Source organism: Saccopteryx leptura, chromosome 1, assembly GCF_036850995.1.
Source record: "Saccopteryx leptura isolate mSacLep1 chromosome 1, mSacLep1_pri_phased_curated, whole genome shotgun sequence".
In the NCBI taxonomy this organism is placed as follows: domain Eukaryota; kingdom Metazoa; phylum Chordata; class Mammalia; order Chiroptera; family Emballonuridae; genus Saccopteryx; species Saccopteryx leptura.
Window position 1 is genome coordinate 137,632,131 of NC_089503.1, and position 23,574 is coordinate 137,655,704.

General features: G+C 36.8%; 1 protein-coding gene across 1 annotated transcript in view; it reads left to right on the forward strand.

The window, feature by feature from the left end:
* IPO11 (importin 11) overlaps positions 1-23,187 on the forward strand; it is a 231,259-nt gene extending 208,072 nt beyond the window's left edge. The window contains exons 29-30 of the mRNA XM_066375687.1: positions 3,462-3,546; positions 21,860-23,187. Coding sequence (XP_066231784.1) covers positions 3,462-3,546; positions 21,860-22,024 — 250 coding nt within the window. The 3' untranslated portion in view covers positions 22,025-23,187. The remainder of the gene's footprint in view (positions 1-3,461; positions 3,547-21,859) is intronic.
* The last annotated feature ends 387 nt before the right edge of the window (positions 23,188-23,574 follow it).

Consider the following 23,574-nt stretch of genomic DNA (forward strand, 5'->3'; position numbering starts at 1 on the left):
GTTATAAAAAAATCCCACCTCTTTGAATAGACTGTATTTTTGAGTAATTTTTGGTTCGTAGCAAAATTGAGAAGAAAGTACAGAGTTCCCATACATTGCATGACCTAACATACCCACTATCTTGCCACTGTCAGCATCCTGAACTAGAGTGGTACATTTGTTAAATTGATAAACCTACACTGGCACATCACAATCGCCCAAAGTCCAGAGTTTACATTAGGGTTCACTCTTGGTGTTGTACATTGTGTGGGTTTTGACTAATGTATAATGATATGTGTTCACCATTACAGTATCTTACAGAGTATTTTCACTGCCCTAAATATTCTCTGTGCTTCACTTATTCATCCCTCCTTCCTCCAAACCAAATTTTTTCTTTTTAGTTTCCTCCTTTTAGAGATCCAAATGAATGCAATTTTTAGAATTGCAAAGCAAAAGTATTCTTTCCTGTGCATAATTCATAGTCATTGGGGGAAAAAATGTATGTATTTATATCTAGAATATACTCCATTATTAATGTGATACACCTTTTAATTAGAGAAGGGAAAACAGAGTTTTAACTATACAAGTAAGTTAACAGATTTTGGAATGCAGGGTGAAAATTTGATTCATTAATAAAGCAAGCATTCAGGTACATTGCTGTTAGAATTCAAGTCTACAACAGTGTGATGGAACCCCATATTACTTAGTTCTAAAATGTAAGCTGGAATCTAGATTTTTGGGAGACATTTCACTTTTTAAATAGCTTCTGGGTTGAGATAATTTTCTCACTTCCTGCCTGAGTGCCCTGGGCAACTAGTTGAGTGCTCCATCCTATATGTCATGGTGGACAAAAGAAGTTCTGGCTGTGCAGTGGGTTAGGGATTGAACTCTTGCTGTTTTTCAGGATTTCTGATTTCAGTTTAAGGTTCTTACTGTTTGTTCCCAGCAGTGTGCACTGACTTGGTTATAGGCAGTTGTGCAGATTTTTTCTTTTTAACGGCAGAGCATAGGACACACAAGGCATTCATGTCTCCTGCAGAAGTGGACCTGAGCAAGTTTCTGGTGTCAACATCAGCCCTGAATCCTGAATTAAGTTATTTACACAGCTGAGTCAGGAATTGCCCTTCCCTATACTTGCTACAAAATATTTGAAAAACCAAGCTTTCTTTGCCACAGTTTTGTTTAGGACCTTTGTCTCTGATTAATTACTGAATTCCACTCTTCTAAGCTAGGAAACAGTAAGGTTTGAGCACATCAACTTGATTTACTAGACACTGTTCATTTCTTGTCTCCCTGGCACCAGTGTTGAGGAAGTAGGAAACTATATTTCTGTTACCTCTGCTATGGTGAAGAGCAGCGATGCAGATAATCAAAATAGAGTGACTGATATCTGTCCTTTCGGCACAAGGCTCTCGGTGGCAAGTTCCTCATAGTGTAGCCGTAATGTCCCTTGGAGCACAAAGTTGATTGTTACATAACACTGGGGAACAATTTTTTTTCCCATTTTCTGTTGCATGAGGTTTTAGAACTTTTTCTATATATTTCTGTATTGCTGATTCCAAATCTGAAATTCATTTTTTGGTGCATGCTCTAGTTTATATGCAATTTTAATTTCTTTTTGTTACAGTTAATGACATGCATTGGTTTTTAAATTGGAGTTAAAGGGTAATGACTTGGATTGAACATAACCACAAGGCAATTAATGTTTTACAAACATCACTTTTACATAATTATAGTTGTTTTTAAATGTAAATAATTATTATCTGATAAAAATACCCTCTTACTTTGTTTTAAGATTGAATCATGGCTTCTTCGAGTAGGCGTAAATGTAAGAATAGTCCTGACACATTCTGTTATATATGTGGCTGTTACACACTTCATTGTCAAAGGCACAAAATTTCATCATTTGTGACACGTGCATATATTGCCTATTTTCAAGTTCCCCTTGGCGATCAAGACAAGAATTGGGCTTCTCATATTGTGTGTCATAATAGTGAGGAAATGCTTCATGACTGGACAAAAGGAAAATGCAAAGGAATGCCTTTTGGTATTCCCATGGTTTGGCATGAACCTAAGGACCACAGCAGTGACTGTTATTTCTGTCTGATCCATACAAAGGGCATTGGCAAGAAAAAATGGCATATGATTGCATATCCTAATATTCCTTCAGCAATATGATCTATCCCACACTCTGAGACACTCCTGGTTCCAATTTTCAGTGGTTTTATTTCTTCTAAGGATGAAGAAAGTGACCATGGTGATCAAGTGTATTTTGATAAGATGCATGAGGAAATGGTTGTAGAATCTGAAGGGTCTTCTTCTGATGCCAAGCAGTCATTAACCCTGCAGCAGTTTAGCCAACCCGAATTGAAGACTTAGTAAGAGATTTGGGCCTATCAAAGAAAGCAGCTGAGTTATTAGCCTCCAGGCTTCAAGAAAAGAATGCACTTCACCGGTCAGCTAAAGTATCCCATTCCAGAAAGCGTGAACAAATTTTTGTGGACTTTTTTTCTGAAGACAAACACTTTGTTTACTGTCATGATCTCAGTAATCTCCTCAGCCAGCTAGGTGTTACCACTTACAGTCCAACAGAATGGCGGCTATTTCTTGACAGCTCTAAACGATGGCAGACTACTGCTGGAGCATCAGACGAGATTGTCTTCAACAAGTATACAAATGCAAGAGCTACAAACGCGAATTTTTGCCTGAATAGAATTTAAATAAGTTTTGTGAAAATTTTATGATTAAAATAAGTGTTTTAATATGTTCTATTTCAAAAAGACAAATTCTGATGCAATCATATCTTTTAGTGTATTTACTGCATTATATAAATTATATTTTCACAAAGATGATGCCCAAGAAGACATTCTACTTCATTATTTTGAAAATTTTACAATAAGATGAAAACCTAAACTCTTGAATTGCAAAATAACTGTAGCTTACAGAGAAAAACTAATGTCAGATTTGAGATCAGCACAGTCAAGTTAGGTAAGAACAAGTGTTTTTGTAGATGCAACAAAAATTTTGTTCCCCAGTGTAATTAGAAGTGTTTTAATGATGTTATACTTTAAATTATCGTGACTGTAATGATACTTGTACTATAATAATCTACAGACAAATGAAGATTAGTGGTAAAAGTTATTAATCTTAAGTGTTTGTAAGTATCATTGATTAGAAAGATGTAAAGGGTACACATTGCTCTATGAAATGATACATGGTTTCAAGTTGCCAATAAATAAACATCTTAGAGTTTACTACTTTAAATGCTCAAGTAAAAGGCCGTAAAATTTTTTGGTGTGGCCCTTTTTAAAGTGAGATATCTCTCTAATTATTATTATTATTTGTACTTATACATATAATTTATTTAGCTATTTCTCACATTTTGGTTCAAAGAAGCATTAATGATCTCAGTGATTTGTGGGTTTGTTTTTAGTATGTTAAAAAATTAAAAATTTATTTAAAACATTGTTTTTAAACTGTAGCTGTATGTTGATGTCTCACCTTGAGGAACCAAAAGTAACAGAAGATGAAGAACCACCCACAGAACAGGATAAGAGGAAAAAAATGGTAAGTTACAAAAGTAGCTTCTAAAAATTTGGGAGAACCATATATCATCATATTCTTGTAGGCTTGAAAATCTCTGTTGGTCCATTTATTTATCTCTCCATCTATCCATCCATTCCTTGTTGCAAAATTAATGGAAGCTGAGTTTTGAAATTGGGAGTTTACTCCTGAAACAGATTAATTTTATTTCTTATATAAGAAATCAAGTTTAACTCTTGATATGAAATAATTGTTTTTTGTCTTAGCAGAGCAGAGGGTTTATTCTTTTAGTTATAGAAAACATGTGACCCTCAAATCTTAAGTTGTAATGTTAATTATTCTTTGCTGAAGAGATATATTGAAGTTGCTTAATTCCAGGTTATTTCTTGGATCTTTTTAATGGACTTCTTCAAAGATAAATAAAAATGCCTTTATGAAAACCATTACTTCTTACTAGGAATCTGATAAGAAAAAAACCCCAAATAGGAAACTCCTAAGATATCTTTCCTTTAGAATTATTTATAATCTTAAATTTTAAAATACTTATTTTGACACATGAATATAAAATAAATATATAAGTAAACTCTTCTCCCCCTTTTTTCTTGAAATCTGTAGTCACCTGGCCTCTCTGGTTATTTAACTTCATTATGCCTCTTTCCTCATTTGCAGGTGAGAAAAACAGTATCTACCTCGGAGGTAGCATAAATAAATTAATATATACAATGTCACGGGATAATGCTGAGTGCCTAGTAATTATGGAAGTGTTAGCTATCATTGTTATTTGTTTGAGTCTGCTCATGATACTCACTACTTGAATTGCTCAGCATTGTACCTGAAGGGCTGCCTCCTCGCCATATAGCTCATACTGTGATGCTCTGACTGCCTTCTTATGAGCTGTGTTTAAGTTTGATCCATTTTACTTTGCTTTTATGCTAGAGATCATCTCCCTGGCAACCAGTGGACAGGAAAGGACAATATCCAAGAATTCATAAGATCTGAATCCTAGTCCTATTTGTTAATTGTGACCTTGAGCAAGTCACTTTGTTTCTTGCGAGCTACTTCCTTATCTGAAAAATGAGGAGGGAATTGGATTAACGGATTCCTACAGTCTGTGAGCTGAAAAAGGATTTGTGTGTGTGTGTGTGTGTGTGTGTGTGTGTGTGTGTGTGTGTGTGTGTGTGAGCTCTTAGTATCATTCCTTTCCTTCCCCAATATATAGTATTCTAGTGAAGTATTCGGTTGTGAGTGTGCCTGTGGGGTTATTTCTCCCATGAAATGAGACTGCTAATTGGTATCCTGAGTGCAAAGAAATTGCATGTATTTTTTTTTTTTGCTTGGAGTGATGAAGGCCTTTGGCATAACCTAACAGTTTGGCTTTCCTCTTCTCTCACCTCCTCTGTTTTTAAGCACTGATTCTATCATTGGTGTTATATATATAGTAACATTATTCTTCATAAGATCCTGAACTTGTAAGTAAATAATAGGTATTCTGCTTCCATTTTTGCACACTTTGTTAACATTAGTTAGTCAGGTAGATCTAGCCTTAGCAAATTAGCCTACCCAGATCTGTTGTTCATTATACAGAGTAATAACATCATTCTAATTTTATTTTGAAGGTAAGTGAAATATTATCTCAGGGAAGTATAAGAATATAGTTTTAGAAGACACACTTAAAATTCCTTGATTCAGTTTTATCCTAAATTTTTTTGAAAGCTGATTATTTTATCATTATTGTTCCAATTATAGGTAATATTGATGTATAGAACAACCATTATCTTTTAAGTGACAGATTTCAAATAAGATCAGTCATCACACTAGCTACTGTATTTCCCCATGTATAAGATGCACCTTTTTTGGAAAAATTTGGGGTCTAAAAATTGGGTGTGTCTTATACATTGGTTGTGGCATTTCAAAGGCCATAGATGGAACTGAGGACGAGGCAATATATGAAGACAGTGATTCATCATCAGACACAGATGAGGACAAGCTAATGGATGGGAGTTTTGACAGTGATGAGGAGCTGTATGAATTTTATGACAAATAAAACTTGAGTTCAGTAACTTTATGCAATACCTTTTTTTTCACATTTTGGGCCTCAAAATTAAGGTGTGTCTTATTCATGGGAGCGTCTTATACATGGGGAAATACAGTCGTTAATGTCACTTTTAATTGTCATCTCTACTAAGATTTCCAGTGCCTTAGATTTATGACTTACATTTATGACTAATGCTCAGGTTATGTATTTTAATCTTGAATAAATCTAATTATGGATATAGGGCTAAATTTTCAATAACAAACAAAATTGGTTTCACTGTATCTTCAAGGTTGCAAGTATAAATAATGGTTTTTTAGTAATTATACCATCATTTTTATATGGTGATATCTTTTAACATTAGAAATCTTTTTGAGAACTTTCCAGATGTTTCTTGGTTGTGATTTCAAAGGGAAGTGTTTGCTTAGAAATGATTATAAATGAATATTGAAAAGAAAAAAACTAGCATCAAAGGATTTTTTGTTTGTTTGTTTTCTCATTTTAAAATGAAATTGTTCATTTACTAGGAAGAAAAGTATAGCTGCTTGGTTCTGAGGTTAGGTAGTTGAAAGTTTGCTTTACTCCCTGACATTGTTGCCTTAAAGTGGTCCCTGAAATGTGTGTGCATTTCAGTAGGTGCTCTGGTAAAAGATAGCAGTGGTGATTGTATGAGCCATGCTGAGAGGGAAGAATTAATAAAAACTACCCAAGAAAAGATACATATGGTAGAATTAGTGGAAAAGATAATTAAAACAGCTTTTATATTTGTGTTCCCTATGTTAGAAGCTAGAGGAAAGAGTGAGCATGGTTAAGTAGACACTTAGGAATTATTTTTAAAAGATTCACATCTGATTTCTAGAGATGAAAAACTACACTATCCCTCACATCATACATACTGTAGACAAGAGATGTTCATTTCCTGCAATATCATGTGGGGTTGATGTGTATTAGGTGTTCCAGAAGAAAATATTAATGAACTTGAAGACACAGCAATAGAAACTGTATAAAATAAAGCAGAAAAAAAGACTGGGAGATAAAATAAAAAAAAAGCTGTAGGATAGCATCAAGCAGCTTACTATGATATCTAAGTAATTGAAGTCCCCAAATGAGAAAAGGAACATCTGAAGAAATAATGGTAAATTTTCCCCCCAATTTAATGAAAACTGTAGTATTAACTAAGAGATCCAAAAAGCACAGGAAACAAAGCACACCATAATCACATTGCCACTTAAATCTAGTGTTAAAGAGACAATCTTGAGAGTAGTTGGGGAGGAAGGATTCACTATTGTATAGAGAGGAAAAGAGATAAAAATGACAGCAAACTTTTCATGAGAAGCAATGCAAACAAGCTAATCACAGAGCAGCATCTTTAGAATTTTGAAAGAAAGCACCATTTACTTTATTTTTATATTACTAGAATAATTTTTGGAATAAGTTTTTATTGTTGAAAATAAAAAATAGTTTTATTTAATTCCTACTTAATATGTCAAGTGTTCAAATTTTATTTTGATGACAATAGCAGATATCCATTTTTCTTCTGGTTTTTCTTTATTCAAGAACAATGAGTAATATTTACAGGGTATTTGCCTGTGCCATAACAGTATCCATAGGTGGCTCCTGAAAATCTATTATACAGTGTGTCCGTAAAGTCATGGTGCACTTTTGACCGGTCACAGGAAAGCAACAAAAGACGATTGAAATGTGAAATCTGCACCAAATAAAAGGAAAACCCTCCCAGTTTCTGTAGGATGATGTGGCAGCATGTGCGCATGCGCAGATGGTGACATAACACCATGTATACAGCAGAGCAGCCCATAGCCATGCCAGTCGAGATGTGGACGGTACAGAGGAAAGTTCAGTGTGTTCTATGGATCGCTAAATTTGAATCCGTGACCAAAGTGCAACATGAATATCGGCGCGTTTATAATGAAGCACCACCACATAGAAATAACATTACTCGGTGGGATAAGCAGTTGAAGGAGACTGGCAGTTTGGTGGAGAAACCCCATTCTGGTAGGCCATCAGTCAGTGACAAGTCTGTAGAGGCTATACGGGATAGCTACCTAAGGAGCCCTAAAAAATCTGTGCGTGAGCCCACATCGAACTGCACTGAATAGGTATGAAACTGGGAGAGTTTTCCTTTTATTTGGTGCAGATTTCACATTTCTATCGTCTTTTGTTGCTTTCCTGTGACCGGTCAAAAGTGCACCATGACTTTACAGACACACTGTACTACATGTTAGATTTACTTAATTTATAATATTACTGGATACTTTTTATGCTATTGTTTCAATGAAACTCCAGAAGTATAGGCTTGAATGCTTTATAGTCATTAACAAATGTATTCACAATTGTTACTTTTTGGCTTGCCATCTGATTATTTTTCCCCCTTCAGAATTGCTGAGATGATTTCATTTTTTCTCCCTGCCTTGATACATAGTGATCTGCAAAGTCTGTAGATAGATCATAGGAAAAACTAGCCTATTCAGGAACTATCTTGTTAAGGAGAAAATCATATCTAAATTGATTATTGTGAATATTTTAATTGATATCTAATGAAATCATTGTAAAAGTTAATTTGTTTTTGTTCTTTTGCCTTCTAGAAATATTTAAAACTTAAATTTTAATATTAAGTAACAGTTTGAAAAATATTGATTATGAATTATTGCTTCTCATTTTACAAGCAGTTGTACTGTTAAAATATATCTATATCACTTAATTGTTGTCATTTATATGTTGGTTGTCACTTACATATTTTCAGCCAAATCTGATTACCGTAAGGTCCATTTCATTAAAAATGTGTGCAAATCCTCACTCTCCTTTATTCTCTTAATAGCAGTTTTCTGTTTACCCTTAGTCAGGTACCAAATAATCCTACTTGCTTCTCTTAACCTCCCACAACAGCAATAGAGTAGCATCTTCAAAACAAAGGATTTTTCTTTTGTGTTTATTCCATATACATTTTTGAATGCTTATCTTTTGCAAAGCATTGATGTTTATAATTAGTATTTCCTCTGTGAACTTGAGTATCGACCCACAGAACCTGTCTTCTGGTGTATGTTGATCAATGAGACATACTTATTTTTAAAAATCATTCAGTACTATTAGCCATGTTCTTAAAATGGGAAGGTTATTTGTTTTTATTTACACTTTGCTCAGATTCCACCTTCTTCTCTAAATTCTGTTTACTACTGTTAATACACCCTTATCTTCATTTCTAAGTGATGCTGAAACATACAAAAGGCTGTCATAGCACACATAACTCTTTTATTTTTTTATTTTTTATTTTTTATTTCATTTTTATTTTTTGTATTTTTCCGAAGCTGGAAACGGGGAGAGACAGTCAGACAGACTCCCGCATGCGCCCGACCGGGATCCACCCGGCACGCCCACCAGGGGGCGATGCTCTGCCCCTCCGGGGCGTCGCTCTGCTGCAACCAGAGCCACTCTAGCACCTGGGGCAGAGGCCAAGGAGCCATCCCCAGCGCCCGGGCCATCTTTGCTCCAATGGAGCCTTGGCTGCGGGAGGGGAAGAGAGAGACAGAGAGGAAGGAGGGGGGGTGGAGAAGCAAATGGGCACTTCTCCTATGTGCCCTGGCCGGGAATCGAACCCGGGTCCCCCGCATGCCAGGCAGACGCTCTACCGCTGAGCCAACCGGCCAGGGCCAGCACACATAACTTTAACTACGGCTGATTTGTGTAAAAAGTAGTGAATATTTCCGGTTGTAGATTTAACATAACTTGCCTTATAAGCGAGACCTTCAAAATCAATGTTAAACTTCCCCAAATCTTAGAAATGGGCCATTACAGTAATTCAGCTCTTAGAACCTGCAGAATTGCAAGTGACATTAAAACAATCCCAGAGGACCAGAAGTAATGAATTTAAATAATCTAACTGAGGTGTAATACAGACTCAAAATGATAACCTGGCAGCCTCCTGAGATAGCAGGTCTTTCTTTGATGGAGCAAAAATGTTAATCAAAAATAGTTTGAGATTCAGAGGTTATGATCTTTCACAGTGGGCTAGTAATAGTAATCAAAAGACACTGGAAAGGAAATTCTTTGAAAATTCCCTTGGAGCTAAATAAAGCAGCTTCTGAGTATTTGTTTATAGATGAAATTTCAACTTAATTGCCTACTGACATTAGTATTATTCCTGAGTATTACAAAGCAGACATCCTCATTATTTCTTCATTATTTACTTGCATTGTTACTAAAATCCTTACTCAAGAAGAGTACAGTAACTTTGCCAGTGTTCATTTGGAAACTTTAGCAATGTAGTGTTGATTCATTGTAAATAAAGTCTTCATGTTCATAGATGAAGAATATGGCCTCATTTGGGAGAACTTAATTTCAGTAACTTAGGTCACATTACAGTGACTGTTACACTGTCTTCTTGGCAGTTTTTCCTACTTTCATTCCTGCTTTATTCTTTGCTTCTTTTTCTCAATAAATTATTAATAATGCTAATTTTGTTTTTATAAGGAGAGCCTATCTTTTGAGAGAGGGGAAAGAAGTCCTTTCAAAGCATTGTTCAACATAAGAAAATTCCTATTTTGAAGGGATTTTTCATCCTGGGTTTGATTCCCAAACAGAGCACACAAGAGAAGCGGCCATCTGCTTCCCTCCCCCTTCATCTCTTACTCCTGCAACCAGTGACTCAATTGGTTCCAGCGTCACCCCAGGTGCTGAGGATTGCTTGGTTGATCTGAGTGCATCAGCCTCAGGCACTAAAAATAGCTTTGTTGATTTAAGCATTGGCCCTAGACGGGGAGTCTGTCTCACTATCTCCCCTCCTCTCACTTAAAAAATAATTTTTTTAATTAAAATTAAATTTAAGAGATTTTTTTAATTATAAGAATAACCTATAACTTTTAACACCACAAATTTATAATGTGAAATACACTTTCTTGAAGGTAGCCTTTACTAACATTATGATATGTATCATTCTTAACATTTTATTTACATATATAAACATCTGTATGTAGTTCATAACTAGAAATACTATACATTTAACTATGACACTTGATTCTTCTTAAATATAGTAAGTACATTACCATATTCCAAGTACATAAATTTAAATTTGCCTCATTTCTTTTAATAGCTACCTATGACATTCCATTGAATGGCACTTGATGCCATTTATCTCTTGAGAGCAGTTTTTAAAGGGTACACAAACAACTGGGTGTTCCAAAACCCCTTCGAGAGTGTTGTTATTTTATAATAATACTGAAATTGTGTGTGTGTTTGTGAACATTTGCACTGCTGTGCAAAAACAGTGTTTGGTACCCAGTGGTGGGTATAACTGCTGGCACTTTTTAGCAACAATAAGGGCAGTGGCAGCAAACTACTAGTAGTCCTCATTCTTCACTGCCATACACTCCCAGTTTTTTGTTTTTCAAAACCACTTTAAGAATGTCCTTAATGAAGTTGTACAAATTATTAACTTGATTCTCTGCTCATGTGTACACATTTTAAAAATATTTTTTATGTCAAAATGGAAACAGTCTGTGATAATGGTTGTCTTGAGGAAAAGCACTTTCGTAATTGATTTGTGAGCTGAATTAACTGCCTTTTTTATGCAGCACTATTTGAATGCAGAACAGCTGACAGATAAGCATGATTCTTTAGACTTGGGTTTTTGGCCTACATCAGCTCAAATGCAAACCTGTCAGTTTAAGGAAAATCACTAACAATTTAAGTTGATGTGCCCAGTGGTGGTACAAATGTTATCCCATACCCTGGATAACATGTTAATTAGAAATCAGTAACTTGTTTAATGTTACTTTAATAATAGTGAAGCTGCATATTTTCATGATGTTTATAGCTCATTTATATGCCTTTGTTTGATGAATTAATTATTCATATATCTTTCCTCCCTTATTTTTCTATTAGAAATTTCATTTGGTTGGTTGTTTTAGCTTTTAAATAAGAGTTCTGTGACGACTGTATTTTCTAAGAATGGCCATAATAATACCTGTCGTTTCACATACTGTTTTTATAGTGTGACTTTGACACTCTTACCCATTCAAAGACTAGGTCTTTATTTTCTCTCATTGAAGTTGGTCAGACTTGCTGATGCTTGATAACTTCCAAGTCTATGAAAATGTGCAGCTTTTACCTTGTTCTGTAGGGACTCTTATTCTCGGATCCCAGCCACCATGCTGTCGGGAAGCCCGGGCACCCACAAGGAGACTGTAGGTCTTATTTTCCCTAGCTCTGAGGTCTCAGGTAACAGCCAGCTTTAACTGTTAGACACGTGACCAAGTGACCCTTGAGCTGATAATAGTCCCAAGATGGCTTGCATTACCTCTAGTCTTTGAGTCTTCTCAAATGAAGGCCCACAGGTCATGGGGCAGAGACAATCCATCCTCACTCTCTCTGTATGAATTCTGGATTCACAGAATCCATTAATATTAAGAAAAATAGGTATTTTATGGCACCTAGTTTTGCAGTAGTTTATTAGGCAGGAATCAATAACCCAGACAAGCTCTATAAAGAAATCAGCCTTCAATCTTCTATCAGTGTTTCCTTCAATTTAGTGTTGTTGTTTTTTTAAACTGGTAACAAATTTAAATGTGTTAGCTTGTTGCTGCAAGGGAGAATGCACACACTGGGGAATCATGGGATATATTACAATGGGTGAATTAAGAAAGAGTTTTATAGGGTTTAGGGAGCTGGACTGAATCAGAGATTGGTCAGATTTTATAAACCAGTCATGCTGCTGGGATAGTCAGTAGTCCTACCTTTAACCGCTGAGTTCATGCAGTTACCACTAGATCAGTTCATCAGCTGTCTTGTCTTGGAAGACAAGGATCTAAATGAGCTGTGCTAGAACAGTATGGGTTTAGATTGCTTGCATTGCATGGCACTGTTTAGGATAGTTTTTCTGTTTTGTAAGTCTTGGTACAGTTTTGTAAATTGTGGTCTCTGCTTCAATTCTCAGATAACCCCTCACAGCTATCAGTGGGGCCTTTTTTCCATTTCATTAGACTTCCTTTTTGAAAGATGACTGTTGCCTTCTGGGGATGTGATTAGTTCAGATCTACACTGCTCTTTGAGAGGTCATTATTATGTATTGAGTTTTCAGTGGTAGTTGGCTTCATCTCTTTAATCATCAGTAATTTGTTTTTGACGTTGTTTGCTCACTTTTCTTCTGTTGTGTCTGATTTTATGGCATGCTTGGAATGGCTACCCCACTTTCAAGAACATAATTTCTCTTGGTTTTGCAGTTTATTTCATTTAGATATTTAATTCATCTGGATATTTTTTGATACAGGAGTAGAGTGTCAGCCTTTAATGTAGCTAGTCTCTATCACAAAACTAATCAAGAGCTTCTTTACTGTACTATTTTGAAATGCCACCTTTGTCAGATACTATATTGCCAGATGCACAGATTTATTTCAGTACTCAATTGTAGTCTATGAACCTGCTATTTTAATTACTATAGCCTAACAATGTATGTTAGTACTGATTTTCTGACAATATTTTACTTGAAAATTCAGCATTATATAATTTTTAAGATCAACTAAACACTTATTAAAGAATTGTTAAAAATTTCAGTCTAAAATGGGAGTTATTCATAATGGAAAACATTAAACAGTATTGTTGGAAAGTCAGAGACATAAGACTTTGGCTCTTTTAATGCTTAGCAATGCAGGTTTATTGTCCTTTAAGAGTATTTCTTTTTTTTTTTCTTTTTTTTTTTTTTAAGAGTATTTCTTAGGAGAGTCTAGTAACACTGCAGCTCATTTCTGAGCAGTGTGTTGAAAACGATTACTTCTTTATGCTCTCAGCCTAACCAGTGTGTGGTATGAATACAGACATAGCTCACAGCAAAAGCTGAAGTATACCACATGATTCAGTCAAATGAAGAAATTATGAGAAAAAATTAGATGCTAGTGATAGCAAATGTCTTACATCTGTAAGTCAGCATTTAGATTGGCTGTCTACTGGAGATTTGGGTGACCTTTGTTCAAGAAGAGTCTGGCCTTTGGTAACTGGGTATTGACTAATTGCTTTGTAATTGGCTCTAAAGTTCTACTTGTTCTCATTTCACTGAATTTATTCCTTGAACGAAAAACAAGTGTGATTCTCAGATTAGTACAAACTCATTTATGGTCTTCAATCTCAAGGGTATTGTAGATACTGTGATTGTGGTTACCTCATTTTTATGTGAACAAAATATTGATATGCTTAGTTTTCTGAGACTGAAGAAACTCCAACAATGAAAGGTAAATAATGGGACAGAAATTTTAAAATGCTTGAATTGTGTTATTTCTGAATGCTTGTCATAGTGTTACATCTTTGTAAAGTACAGCATAGGGAATATAATCAATAATGTAACAAATACAGTATGTTCGTAAAGTCATGTTGCACTTTTGACCGGTCACAGGAAAGCAACAAAAGACGATAGAAATGTGAAATCTGCACCAAATAAAAGGAAAACTCTCCCAGTTTCATACCTATTCAGTGCAGTTCAATGTGGGCTCACGCACAGATTTTTTAGAGCTCCTTAGGTAGCTATCCCGTATAGCCTCTACAGACTCGTCACTGACTGATGGCCTACCAGAACGGGGTTTCTCCACCAAACTGCTGGTTTCCTTCAACTGCTTATCCCACCGAGTAATGTTATTCCTATGTGGTGGTGCTTCGTTATAAACGCACCAATATTCACATTGCACTTTGATCACGGATTCAAATTTGGCAAGCCACAGAACACACTAACTTTCCTCTGTACCGTCCACATCTCGACTGGCATGGCTATGGGCTGCTCTGCTGTATACATGGTATTACGTCATCATCTGCGCATGCGCACATGCTGCCACATCATCCTACAGAAACTGGGAGGGTTTTCCTTTTATTTGGTGCAGGTTTCACATTTCAATCGTCTTTTGTTGCTTTCCTGTGACCGGTCAAAAGTGCACCATTACTTTACGGACACACTGTATGTTTGGTGTCTCATGGGTACTAGATTTATTGGTTGATCCTTTGTAAGTTATATTAGTGCCTAGCCATCATGCTATGCACCTGAAACTAATGTAATATTGAATGTCAACTATAATTGAAAAGGTTTTTAAATGAAAAAAGAAAAATATTTAAGCAGCATTAGCCCTGGCCAGCTGGCTCAGTGGATGGACCGTCAGCCCAGCTATGGAGCTCCTGGGTTTGATTTTCAGTCAGGGCACACAAGAGAAGCAACCATCTATCTGTTCCCTTCCCCCTTCTCTCCCTCTTCCTCTCTTGCAGCCTGTGGCTCAATTGGTTCAAGCGTCAGCCGCAGGAACTGAGGATAGCTTGGTTGATTCAAGCATTGGCCTCAGGCACTGAGGATAGCTCGATTGGTCTGATTGTTGGCCCCAGATAGGTGTTGCCAGGTGGATCCCTGTTGGGGCACATGCAGGAGTCTATGTCCACTCCTCTCACTTAAAAAGGAGAAAAAAAATCGGCATTAAACTTTTGAATGGCAGAGTATTTAGACCAGCGGTTTTCAACCTGTGGGTTGCGACCCCAGCGGGGTCGCCTAAAGCCATCGGAAAATACATAATGCATATCAGGTATTTACATTCCGAATCATAACTATAGCAAAATTACAGTTATGAAGTAGCCACCAAAATTATTTTTTGGTTTGGGGTCACCGCAACATGAGGAACTGTATTGCAGAGTCACGACATTAGAAAGGTTGAGAACCACTGATTTAGACAATGAATAAAAAAGGAGGAAACTGACATTGCCTAGTATGCATGCCATAAACCAACAGGAACTCAAAAATGCCTAATTGAAGCTAAATTTTTGAAGAATTTCTAAAAATAGGTGGTAGTAAATGGGAATTAAGTTATAGGACTTAGAATTACTAGTTTAAATTTTTAAAGTCTCATATCTTTTAGTCTGTTACCTATAATCTTTATTTTAAAGAATATGAAAATATTAGAGGCTTTTGTGGGGTCCACTTAAGGTCTTACTCCTTAAGACTGATTTTTCCAAAATTTTCTATAGCTGAGTTTCTGTTTTGGATGTATATCAGAGTCACTGGGAGAGATTTAAAAATCCTGCTGCCAGAACCCAGTTAAATCAGAATCTCTAGAAGTAGGACTTAGACATCAATTTGTTTTAAAGTTCCTCAGGTGATTCCCAATGTGCTGCCAAAGACATTGTTGGGGAATTCCTGTAACAGCCCTCCATGAATGGGGGTGAAGCCACAGTTTATTCTGTGGTATTTGGCTGAAGTAGACCAATTACTGTCTAGAACTAGTTTTCTGTCTTGCCATATGCTCCTTTTCCTGGTTCTTTGGCTGGAGAGCAGGCTTTTTATGGAAACTTGTGTCGTCTGTGCTTGTTGGAATTGCCAGGTGGCTGGCCTCTCCAGCTCCAGATCTGGAGTGGAAGACAGCCAGAGCACTCACCTCTGTGTTGCCCTTGTCTGCTGGGGTCTCGGATCAATCTGCCTTCTTCCTTCTACCTTTTAGTCTTAAGCTCATTTTTTACATAATGTCCAGGGTTTTTAGTTATGCAGTTGACCGTTAAGCAACACAGGTTTGAATTGTGTCAGTCCACTTATATCCAGATTTGTTTCAATATACATTTTGGAATTTTTTTTTTTTTTTTTGAGATGTGTGACAATTTGCATAACTTACAGACAAACCAATGTAGCCTAGAAATACCAAAAAAAAAAAAAATTAAGAAGTTAGGTATGTCTTAAACACAAAATATGTGTAGATACTAGTCTACTTTATCATTTACTACCATACAATATACACAAATTTATTATAATAAATTGAACTTTTTCAAAACTTACACACATTAACACAAGACTATACTCAGTGGTTTTCAACCCAGTCATTATAGATTCTGTAATCTTCATTCAACATCAGGATGGTTCACTCTTTCGCCGACCAGCATGAAATTTCAGCACCAATCCACAGACCAGCGATTGAACACTGCCAGCGCCATTCGCAGCTGAGAAAATTGTAAACAAGTGTAAAGATACAGTATTAAGTCATAACTGCATAAAATTAACTGCAGTCGTTATTGTACCACTGTAATAATTTTGTAGCCGCCTCCTGTCACTGTGGTGGTGGCTCAAGTGTTGGTGACTGTGCCTGACACTGTGTGACGCTAATCTCGGTGTGAGGAGTTTGTTGCTCCAGTAAATTGCATCTCAAGTAAAAAGGGATCTCTTGCAGTTCTCGCATATTTTTCATTTTATGTTTAGTTCAGTACTGTAAACATTGAAAACACAGTGGGGCCCATACAGAGTGCCCATAGTGATACTAGAAGTGCTGCCAAGAAGCAGAGGAAAGGCAGGGCGTGGCAAGCAAAAGCTGCATTGCTTGCTGTGTGCCCTAGATTGAGGCCTGCCGCTGCAGTCACCAGCCATGTCAGATAAAGGAATCCAGCCTAAGGCTGCTGTAAAAAAAGGTAATTTATGAAGACATTGCTACAGCTATGTTAGCAGACTCAACAACTACACTTTTTGCAAAATACCTTTTTATGTCATATTGAAAATGCAGCTTCTATGTGAATACAGGTTTGCTTTAAGAAAGGCATACCTATAGATTCTCATGTGATTCAAGAAAAAGCAAAGTCAGTATATGACAGCTTAAAAGGAAGGTGCAGGACCAGAAGCTGGAGAATTGAATGCCAGCAAAGGATGATTTGATCATTTAGAAAGAGGTTTGGCTCAAAAAATATCAGAGTAACAAAGAGAAGCAACTTCTGCTGACCAAGAGGCAGCAGATGAGTTTCTAAAATCATTAAGAAAATTACTGAGTAATTGAATGACAAGATAACCTGACATGTTTTCTTTGAACATATGTACCCTGATTTATTGATGTCACCCCATTAAAATTAATAAAAATTTATTTAAAAAAAAATTACTGAGATGAGAGGATATCAACCTGAACAGCTTTTTAATGCAGACAGAAGTGGCTAAAAGTGCCATTTATTATTAGTAAGGAAGAGAAAGAGCACCAGGATTTAAGGGACGGAGGAATGGGTCAGATCTGTTCTGTGCAAATGCAGATGGGTTTATGATCAGGACTGTTCTTATCTATAAAGCCGCTTGGAAGGGAAAGATAAACACCAGCTGCCAATCTTTTGGTTGTACAACCAGAAAGTCTAGAATATGATAAACCTTTTTCTTCATTGGTTCTATTGATGTTTTGTTCCTGAAGTTAGGACATAATATTTCCAGTGAGAGACTGCCTTTTAAAGCTCCTTTAATATGGATAACTCCCCTACCACCTAAAATCTCATGAGTTCAAAGTGAAGGCGTCAAAGTGGTCTACTTGCTCCAAATACAATGTCTTTAATTCAGCTCCTAGAGGAACTTTAAGGATCATCCCACTTGGTACTTTGGAAAGGATTGTCAACGCTTATGGGAGAGAACCTCAATAGAAGGAAATCATGAAAATCTGGAAGCATCACACTATTGGAGATGACATCATTATTAAAATAAAAGCTGTGAAAAAGCATTAAACCCAAAATAATAAATTCCCAGTGGAGAAACTGTCTAGATGCTGTGACATGACTTCATAGGATTTATTGCAGAAGCAATAAAGGAAATCATGATAGAGATTGTGAATATGGTTAAGGGGGGAAAGAAAAGGTGAGGTGAAGGGTTTCAAGATACAATCTTGTAGAAATTCAAGAGCTAATAGACAGTAGACCAGGGAATTAACAGAAGACAGTTTGATGGAGATGAGTGTTTTCGGACCCAAGCCAGGTGATGAGGAAGACAATATCCAGCAGTGTTGGGAAACAGACTGTCGTTAGACAGCCTGACATAAGTGTCCCAGTTATTCAAGACTGCTCTTGACTTCCTAACAACATGGACCCTACTGTGATAGGAGCACTGAAACTAAAGCAAACAGTAGGCAAAGGATTGATACTATAATAGAAACACTTTTAAAAAGAGAGACAAAAAAGCAGAAAAAGCCAGACATATTACAATGTATTTCTATAAAGTACACCAAACGTGCCTACATCTCTGCTTCCCATTCCATTTCCTTCACCTCCCACCTCGGCCACCCCGAGAGAGCAATACCACCTCTTCCTCCTCTTGCCCCACGATGTCATCTCCAATAGTATAATGCTTCCTCCTCCACCTTCAACATGAAGACGAGGACGAGAAAGGTCTTTATGATGACACACTTACACTTGATGATTAGTAAATGGTCATCCTGCCCTGTAGTTAATATATGTAACTGCTGTGTATGTGTGTGTTTTTATAACTGTGTGCAAGTGTATGAGTCGTTTGGTGTCATCATTGTTTAAAGATTCATCATCTAGAACATCATGTGCAAGACTTGTATGGAAGTGGGTAGCCTGTCCGCACACAGGCATAAGGTGAGTGATATTTAATATAAAATTATTAACATATTAAGTTTTTTAAACTGTTTTATAACTTTTAAAGGATATTACTGTATACTGTGCCTGTCTTGTAATTGGAGAAAGTTATCAGCCAATCATTACAGATGAGTGGTTTTTAAAAAAATGTAACAGTGTTTCCAGTGTACTATATTATGCGTGTGACTGTAATACTATATGACATAAAATTTTTATAATGATTTATTCATTAATGTATAGGTTAGTTTAGCATGAAGCATTAGTATCAATCATATAAGGTTACCGTAGATCAGTTATATTGCTGCTTCATTATCAATGCCTGAATTCTTATACCGTAAATAAATATTTTCTTTTTCACATATTTTCATTTTTGATGTCCAGTGTTAGTAACATATTCAACATCTACAGTGTTTTGTATCCTATATGACAGTATTGATGTAGGGACTGACAGATGATTCACCTTGTAAACAGATGATGTAAGGTTACAGTATTGATAAATACAGTACAATATTGCAAGTGTATTTTCTTTTATTGTTTTCTTAATATTTCCTTTTCTGTTGCTTACTTTATTGTAAGAATACATTATATAATATGTATAACAAAATATGTGTTAATCAACTATGTCATCAGTAAGACTTCAGGTCAACAGTAAGCTATTAATAATTACGTTGGGGGGAGTAAAATGTTATTTGCAGATTTTTTACTGGATTTTTCTGGGGTCTACTGGGCTGGGAGAACTAGACAAAGCATTTTACTCTATTATCGAGAGTAGATAGAAGTCTGTTTCACATCTATCTTTGCAGTATATTTTTTCCAACAGTAGATTTATCTTAATTATAATTTATATATTACATTAGAGAACTAATTATTTTTTCAAGATTATGCCACCCTGTAAACATGGTAGGCTTTTGGTATTTTTTTACTTTTAATCAGATAATTGAGTTTATTATATTAGGTAGGAATTATTTGTATAAAAGTAATAGTTTTGAAAATGCTGTTAGTGACTTCAGTGTCTCTTCATTCTAGTGACTATGGGCACTATTACAGGCATAGAGGTGACACTTGGATTTTCAGTGGAAGTGTAGCAATGACTCTTCTCTAGAGAATCTGCTTCATGTATTTCTTCAGAAGATAGTATTAATAGCTGTGATTAATGAATGTCTACCATAAGTCAAAATAGACACTTGTTTGCTAACACGGTTTTTTAAAACTTTAAAAAATAAGTTTGTTTTTAAGCTCTTTTAAGGTGTGCAATTGGAGATTCTATGCTCTTCTGAGAGATTAATGTTTTTAAACAGCACATGACTGATGCGCTTTTTAAAAGTATACTGGTGTGTTGTTATGCCATACCTTGTGGGTTCAGTATAGTGATACTTTTCCTGTTTATTAATATATTGGGGTTAAAGTGTGGAGATGTGATATATTAGCTGTTTACCGTTTTTCTTTTATAGCAAACTGAAACAGCATTCAAACCCCACTCTTAATTTCCACTAAAGTAATTGGAGTGACTTGTTGGACATTAATTTCAAGCTCACCTGCTTTTCATTTATATTGAGGCAGATAATTCATGATATTTCACCAAAGTCCACATCCTTTTTAGTAAGAGGTCTATTTCAAGTAATTGATATAATACTGAACATTATTGCATGTTGCCTAAGAGAGCAAATATTTTTAAATACTCATCTTCAATTTCTGTGCATTTTGTGGAATGAAATTGTCAGCGTTTGTGTGCTCTTTCTCCTGTCCTTTCAGGGAGCAAGTGTTAAAATCACCATTGCCTCGCATTTGTCCTGTAACTCGGAATAGTTACATAAGGGGTTAATGGCAAATTCATGCCACCTATGAGTCTGCCTCTCAATTATACTTTCTATTTGTGCTCGTAATTTAGAATCTGTTTACATTGTTCAAACAGTGCTGTGATTCAGCTATTTTGTCTATCTAGAATAAAACTGAGTATCAGTAAGGAATTTCTGTGCACCTATATTGGGCACAGAAACTCATGCACTTCGCTTAAAGCCTTGCAGATGTTCAGTTGTATTGATAACGAGAGAAATGTATAGCTTAAAGCAATGGTGTGTTCCTTTTTAATCTAAATTACAAGAACTTAAATAATGGTAATCCTAGCAGTAACAACAGTGCCACAAGCTGAAAACTCTACACTTGTTAAAGGTGGTACAAACCATGGTCATAAAATTGACTGTGCCCTTTGGTCTAGTAATTCTGAGTTAGAGATAGAGATCCTAAAGAGAGAGAAATGTAGTGCAAAGGCTGTGTGTACATGGGCATGGGGAACAGTGTTTATGATAGATTATTCAGCAAAGTCATAGTTATAATTGTATTTAAACTATGCTGTGATTACTTCAACATGCCTGTTAACAAAAACATGACACAGATTTAAAATTCTTGAACTGTATTAGAGAAAATTTTGTGTGTGATAATATCAATGCGAAGAGCAGTACTGACTGTGTGTGTCTCTGTGTGGATGTCTGTGTGCAACGGGTCCAGGAAAACCCAGGGGCCAGCCGGTCTTCTGTTGATCCTTGTGTTTAGGGAGTGGAATGATGCACTATTTTTAATTTAATTATATTTCTTTTGTTTTCCAAATATCCCAATAGGAGAGGAGAAGTACGTGTTTGTTTTGTTTTTTATTTATTCATTATTTTTATTTCTCTTTCTCTTTTTAAACTAGTGGTACACATGAATGTAAATAGCAATGCAGCCCCGGGTAGGGTGTATTTCCTGGCACCAGAGGGCCTCGCTGCAGGAGGAGCCTGGAGGAGCGGGTTCAAATGCCCCTCGGCACTTTCTGTTCCTTTCAGGCTGCTTCCCACCAGGTTCTGATTCTCTGTGTGGATGAACCCTCAACTGTTGAGCAGTTGGGCTAACCGGGCACCTTATGCTCAGAGGCCCTAGGGACTCGTTTTCCCCTTTGACACAGTGTGGCCTATCTTTCCCCAGCTGGCGCTGAAGGACCCGGTGCACACAGTCTCACTGCAGCAGTTCACCTACGAGAAGCTCAAGGCCCAGCAGGAGCTCCTAGGAGAGCAAGGCTTCCAGTCCCTCATGGAGACGGTGGACACGGAGATCGTCACCCAGCTCCAGGAGTTTCTGCAGGGCTTCTGAGAGCGCATGCCCTGGGGCTGCCTCCCCTTGCTGAAGCAAGACAGGCGCCCGCCTGCCCTGTGTGTGCGAGCCTGCTGAGACCGTCAGAGTCCTGCGTCGGAAGTCGATGCAAGACCACACTTTTTTTTTTTACTACAAAGTTCAGTGAATAAATGTAAATCCTGCATAACTAAAATCACAAAACTATTCCTCAAAAGAATTTAATTTTGTATTTATGAGGGTCTCTGTGTTTACTAGATAGATTTGATGACAATAGCTGCTTAGTTTCCTGTAAAGAGATGGAACAGTGATTACCTTTTAATCATGTTCTCTTAACATTTGAGAAGATGAAGGTTAATGTCTGAGAGGTGTTTCTGTAACACAAAGTATTTAAATTTGGCTGCCTTATCCCTTTTTTAAGCTAATAAAACTAGTTTGAAAAATGACAAAGCTGTTCAGATGCAATTAAAGAAATTTATGTCCCAGGCAAAACTGTATCAACAGTGACAAACACATTACTGAGATTATCTTGGAGTTGCTTTCATCTGACATAGAAAACGTTTTATCAGACAAATGTTTTTATTTTCATTCTAGTAATTTGATACAGGACTTAGCAAAGGGGTTTTTCTCACTTTATGTTCAGTAATCACATTAGTCTTTAAATGCACATTGTAAGCCAGTGGTACTGCAGTGCCAGGAGGGGGCCTTTGTCACGGTTGGACCTAGTTCCTTTGTTCCTCAGAGGCCAGGAGCCCTGGGGACCCTGTGCTGCGCTGGGCTGCTTGGCACTTCCCTGTTTCAGGCTCCTCAGTGCAGGGGGTGTCGGACGGCAGCCACGGGGGGGGGGGGCACTGGGAGGACCAGCAGCAGCCCCTGGGGTGCCGACACTGATGTGACACGTCTTCCAACATGCAGTACCAGACGAGGGGGAAGGGGGAGGTAAAGCCTTCCGTTGTTTTACTTGCCATTTATTGTAAGAAACCTTTAAAGCATTTTTAAGGAAAACCTCAAAAGCAACGTTGGAACGTGTTTGATCTTTCTATAGAAAGTTGGGTACAGTGTATAACTGCAGGAACCCCGCTGCCCTTCTCTAAGATATGGAACCCAAAATGTATGGAAGTATTGGATGTTTTCAGCAAGAGAAGGAAAATATGGTTCAAATTAAAATTTCCAAAGATATCATACCTTTGATTTGTCTGATTATTTTTCTTTCCCCCCTCACACAAAAATGAGTTCATAAGAATAGCCCAGTGAATTTTAAAGGGAAGTTTCCTTTATCCTCCAGCGTTGCCACTGTCCTAGTCGGGGCAGTGCTGCAGGTGCCAGGTCCTGGTGACCCTTCCGTGTCTCTTTTCCTTTAAAGATTAAATACTTCTTTGCTGTGCTGTTTCTTTATCATTATTACTCAGCCTGCATGACTGATTAATTCATATTTATTGATTTAGGAAAGTGGGTGGGGAGACAGGAACACCAGTCTGTTCCTGTATGTGCCGGTGCGGACCAGACTGGCAACCTCTGCGCCTCAGGATGATGGTCTAACCCAGCTCTCTGGCCAGGGCTTGTTCTTGACT